Source organism: Loa loa (assembly GCF_000183805.2).
Source record: "Loa loa unplaced genomic scaffold supercont3.32, whole genome shotgun sequence".
In the NCBI taxonomy this organism is placed as follows: domain Eukaryota; kingdom Metazoa; phylum Nematoda; class Chromadorea; order Rhabditida; family Onchocercidae; genus Loa; species Loa loa.
Genome location: NW_018108212.1, coordinates 225,881 through 231,883, shown reverse-complemented (window position 1 = coordinate 231,883; position 6,003 = coordinate 225,881). Strand labels below are relative to the sequence as shown.

Below are 6,003 nucleotides of genomic sequence, written 5' to 3'. Positions count from 1 at the left end.
AATTATCCAATTTATTTTTTATAAAAGTGTTTATTGCTTGAATAATTGTTTTACATGTTATCTTATTGTTCCAGGTTTATTGAGTGAGCAATTATGTTACATGTTATTTTATTGTTTCAGCATTTGCAATGAAATTAGTCAATAACATTGAGAAAGTGATCACTGATTGCAATATATAATTGGTATTGATATGTTTTAAAAATGTTTAGAAAAAAAAGAATGAGTCTAAAATGTGAATGTGATACAACGGATCCTTCAGACAGCTGATAAATAAGCCTAATTTAAACTTTGTTGTTTACTAAGCTATGCAACATTATTGCGATAATTAGAGATCATCTGTACAGAATGATTTTCTCGTCCGATTATGGATAAGTTGTTGCCCGAAAATACCAATCACCCGAACTAATAGCCTTATCAAAAATATTTTGTCCCTGAACAATGCTATGACAACTTCATTTTGCATAAATGAAGAGTTTAGTAATTAATTCGAAGAATAATTGAATAATTTAAGTTCTGCAATACTTTCTTCAATTACATCATATCTACACACGTAATTTCTTTTTCCTCATATCTTTTTCAGGTAATAAACTCTCTGATAATTAAGTGCTAATTATCGTGGTTATTGTCAGTATCATTATCATTACATTATCGATAAATGTTCATTGACAAATCTTTTAAGATGAAAATTAATCGTATTTTTTAGCCATTTCAAGATGAAAACATTGTAATAATATGTTATTGGTATATAAACGTACCATTCCGAGCTGCTCCCTTACACGGTTTAAAATCGCTCGCATCTGAAAAATTTCTTTGTTTTCAACAAGACCTTATTTGAAAGCAAAATTTAAAACGGGCAGGATATTAATAACATTTTACTGTCAAAACTGACAGCAACAGTCCCCAACCGAGCAGATACTGAAAGGCAATTTTGAAATCAGATGATAGCTGATGTAGTTCTGTTAATACCGCCAACGCCAACGCCGTCCACCATGTGCCGTTACCTCCTGGCACCGTTTCCCGGTAATAATCATCAGCAAAATGATTTTCAACTATAAAGATAAAACTATTTTAAGTGGAACACTAAGAGCTACTCGAACATCAGTACAAGACTATTTTATACCACAATATCTTGATGATAGTGATAACAATTGATGATAAAAATAGCAGAAGGTAGTGACCGTAATGAGGACAACATGTTAATCAAACAAATTTCAGCTGTTTGAAAACAAAGAAGTAACACAAATTTGAATTTTCAAAAAAGCTCTAAAAAATGATCAAACAAATAGACAGACACAAAGAATGCGAATAGATAGACATAGAATATGCAAATACAAATCCAGCCAACCGATATCCAGTTCAGTCCGGCAAAGAATCCATGGAAGCTTTTAATTTCAATGAATTATCTTTTTGCAATTATTCTCAGGTAAATAACTTTTTTGATTGAAATTCTCGAAAGTTAGTCCTTTTCTTAAACAATTTTTGCTTGCATGATCAGATAATAATAGCAATGTTAACCATAACCAGAATGAATATCATCATCAGTCTTAAAGACAGCAACAAAAATGACACTGATGGACATTGTGGACTAATTTGTTTTGTTTTTTGTTGTTTCATCGGATTAAGTAAAATTGATTAGTTCAATAAATGTCCTTGACAAGCCAACATTATTGAAGACGTAAGCTTCAACTGATGCCAATATGAGATGCCTGAAGGTTCTCTAGTGCATACTACCATTATTGTGGTTTTAACTGAACACTGAAGAAATGGAACGGTAATGATCAGTTACTGAAGAAGAATGAAACGAAGGTCGTTCCGACACATGATAATGAGACTCAAAGTTGGATAGTCTTCTTCCATATGGCAACTTATACGGTTTTCAGACAAGTTCTTCGTCAGACCGAGATACACCACTAAATAGTAATTCTGAATGTTGACAAGGTACCAGGAGGAACTGATGAATTTATTGTGTCCAAGGCAAGATGTACTTTATTTAGCAGTGGAGCCTGAAACTTATTCGTAATACGCAGAAAAGAATTGTGGAGTGAGAATAAACATGAAATACAAAGGAAGAGACTATTACAGAAGATTTAGACAGTTCCATTATAAGAGATTGAAACTACGTAAGAACAATAACCTTAAATAACCCTGAGTAACGAGATGAACGAGTCCGAGATGAATTATTAAATCACGGAAAAACTCAAAGATAAAAGTTGATTGAAGTTCTCTGAAGTCATTACATGCCAAATATTTAGTGTTTATTATAACTTAAACATAATACATTTTGCGAATAAATTGATTACTATGCCAGCCCCTTTTTTTTTAAGTTTTCAATGTAAAGATGCAGTCACTTCATAAAAGATAGTATTACTTTGATATTAATATATATTCAAAACAAGACATTCACCTTGTTAACGTAATATTCAGCAAATTGATACTATCAATGTCATTTACGATCAAAATATAATCACATATTGTTTTCTTCTTACAGATATATAAACTAAAGCCAAGTAAAGTTTTGCCTTTCTGCCTATTTTCAGTAGCTTGATCTATTACGAATCAAAATTAAAATATTCCACATAATGACGATCATTTGTTGATATGATCAGTGACCTTAATTATTATTGTTAACCTTGTTATCAAAACAGTTTCGCTCATCTTGCAATCAGACAATTAAGTGGGTATCTCGTTTCCTTAAATTTTATCATTCCAGCAAAGTGAATCACTCGATGAAAGAGTATCGAGATAGTTGATTTTATCAAATACAGTAATCAGAATTTGCAAAGTGACGCTGGAAGGAGCTTCTTATATAATATCGAAGCGAACATTTTGATTGATTTAAGAAGCATAATCAGGAAACATTGTCAGCGAAGGGAAATGATAGAATTCATTGTGCGGTAAATGACAGAGACAGTAAACATTCATCGATAATAAATGATTATTTGCATTCGCTTTATTAGTCAAAATACTTTTGATTGTTTGATTTAATGTTCTGTTAACATAAAAAGGAAATCTCAGAACTATTTGAGTTTGAAAATTATCAAACATTGTAAAAGGGAGGTGATAAATCATTTTAATGAAATAGTTGAAATTTCCAATTTTGATGAAATAATGAGTTTAAGAGTAGGTTTATATGATAATGACATAAGTCTACTGTAGTATGCATATTGCTCCAATGAAGAAGGATAATTTTTACAATGATTACAAAAGGTATGGTAAACATCGATTGCAAACGATTGTGTCGTTTGACATGCTTACGCTTATTTGAATTTTAAATGAATAATAGATAAATCAGAAAAAAAAGTGTAATAATCGATTTTGACTTCAATGATTAAGGTTTATGTTTGGGGTTAAAAATTTTGTCTACAATGATGGGCAATATTCGTTGAACTAATAATCCACAAAAAATTGAAAATTTTAAGTTTGACGTATTACAAGATAATGTAAGAAGTTAACTAAAAGGTGTGGCTAAACCATTTAGAAATGAGAATTCAAAAATTATTTATTGAAAAACTTTGGATTGAAAAAGATAGTTACTGAAATAGAAGCATCAATTCGTAACATTTTAATCCTTGTTTAAAAAATAAGTTTCAAGGAGACTGGAAATTCCATTTTGAATTTATTTCCAATAGGAACATGCAAAAAGATTTTAATTTTAAAAAATGTCAATCTTCAAAAATTGAACTTATTTATTGTAGGATGAAATGAGTTTTCAACGCTGTTATTTGAATTGGATTTTTTCGAAAATTTGTGTCAAAAATTGTCGGGAAGAACAAAAGCTTTGTGAATTATTAGTTATTAGCATGCTAAATGTAGCAATTTAATAGATGAAATGGATTCATATCTTCATATTTTATGCGAAACTGTTTCTAAAGGCAACAACAACGAATTTGGCGCTTTTTGTTTCTCCCTTCTCTCCTTAAAACTTTATCTATGACGTCATTAGGGCACTGAAATAAAACTCTGGCAGTTGTAGGAGACATCGATTTGATCTTGTATCAAGAATCAGTGATATCTCTTGTGGCTGAAATGCTGATGTTGTGCTAATATTCGAATTTATGAAGCTGATTTTCTATCTGACTTTCTATCGATCGCAAATATCGATTGACACTTTCGTTCATCACTGTGCTTCATCAATTTATTAAAAAGTGGATAATTTGACTAAGATTATAATTTCTTCGTAAATATTTTTGTGAAACTTAAGTATTGCTTTTCAGGCACATCTATGAATATACGGTGATTGCTTGCAGCAATATTTACCGGCACGTTTCGGTCAACAAAGGTAAGTTAATTATGTTAGTAAAGCCACGTCTTTTGAACAGAAAGGTGTAGCTTTAGTTGCAAGACGTAGCTTTACTACAACGTTTATTTTAGAAAATTTAATTTTTTTGAGTCACGCAAAAACAAAGAAATGTTAATTTGTAAGAACGAAAAGCTATTTTGGAATAATCAGGAGATATTTGAATTTCTTCGTACTTTATTAATTTACGACAGATGTGCTACCTGCTCATTTCAGCAATCATTTTAAACAGCAAATTAGCAGTTGGATAATTGAACATTCAAATTGTTTCTGTTGTTGTTATGTCCACTTGGTATCATCCTAATTTTCAAAATTAAGTAGTACGATTGAATAAAACGCTTATTTCTTGTATTTTTTTCAAATAATTTCAATCTTTCAACAACTCCGAATGAAATTACATTTCCTCTATAGCTTAATCTTTTGCTTCATTCAGTAATATTTTATTCCTTAATAGGGATAAATCGAGATTCCTTAATATTTTTGTACATTTAAACCAATAATTTTTTCAGTGCTTCCTTGTGATCAGATAGCACGATTTCATCCTTATTATAACATGATCAAATATCTGTCTTATCATGAAATTCAATATTACGGCGATTGCAATCCCAAAGACCAAGGCAGATTACAGTGAAGAAGTTTTTGCTGTGAAACATAATTCCAGTTGACCGTACTTATTTCGCTCATTCAAAGGAACTTGTAAGAGTATACGCAGGGAGCAATTTCAGTTTTGTATCAGGTGCTAGGCGTTCAACTTTTTTTTTTATCTTTCACAGTTCAATGGCAGTAGGAAATTCATCATTGTCTGATTATGAGAAATTTGGGAATAAATTATGCAAAGCTTATTATGAAATTGCCATTGTGCCAAAAAGGGACGTGCATTTTTAAACATTATGCGAAGATATTTAATTATGAAATTATGTAAGACGTTTTCACTGCAACAGACGAGGTAAAATGCGTGTAAAAACTTGATTGAACGTCAAATTTTTTCAGCCTTTAAATAATATAAACTGGAATCTAAAGAAAGTGCCTGAAAACATTATTGTTATTTAAAAACATTTTTTGCATGTTTTCGTTACTCTTCCCATTAATCATTTTAATACTAACTAATTTAAAATATTTATCATTCATTTTTTAAAATTAGCACTAATATCTTCAAATGCTTCATTCTTATAGTAACTGTTATGAATATTCATTTAATTAATGTTCAAAATGTAGAAATGGATAATAAATACTGATAATACTGCGAAGCATCTTGATAAAGATTGTTGAACGCTTGGAATTAAAGCCTACAATTTGTTTGAACTGGATTGGTCTTAAAGTTTCAAGTTAAATTTTTTTTAATAGATTCACATTAATAAATTGATATTTGATATTTTCAATGATCTTTAACCAAAACCATAAATAAGTGAAAAGTTATAAGTGAAAAGTTTTTTCTTCAATTGTCATTTGCAAAGTATAATTTGGAAATATTTTGTAGGCATGATGTCTCGTGTACTTGATGCAGGCGATAATGAGAGACATCATCGCATCTACTTGTGCTTGGTGTTGAAAAAAAAAAGCTTTTGTTTCAAGTTTTTTTACATTTTGATTTTAGTTTAAGCGAATTTTTTCTTTTTGAACTAAATTAGAATTTATAATCAAAACGTCTTGGTGCGATAAAATGGTTTAATCGCGTATATATCAACTATAAAAATTCAATTTTTATT

General features: G+C 30.0%; 1 protein-coding gene across 1 annotated transcript; it reads right to left on the bottom strand.

The window, feature by feature from the left end:
- Positions 1–362: 362 nt before the first annotated feature.
- Positions 363–1,579, bottom strand: LOAG_05958 (hypothetical protein; the record flags this gene model as incomplete). Its single annotated transcript, XM_003141494.1, has 4 exons — positions 363–431; positions 756–797; positions 877–1,049; positions 1,516–1,579. 4 exons carry the CDS (start codon positions 1,577–1,579, stop codon positions 363–365), a joined length of 348 nt encoding a protein of 115 aa, XP_003141542.1.
- Between the last annotated feature and the right edge of the window lie 4,424 nt (positions 1,580–6,003).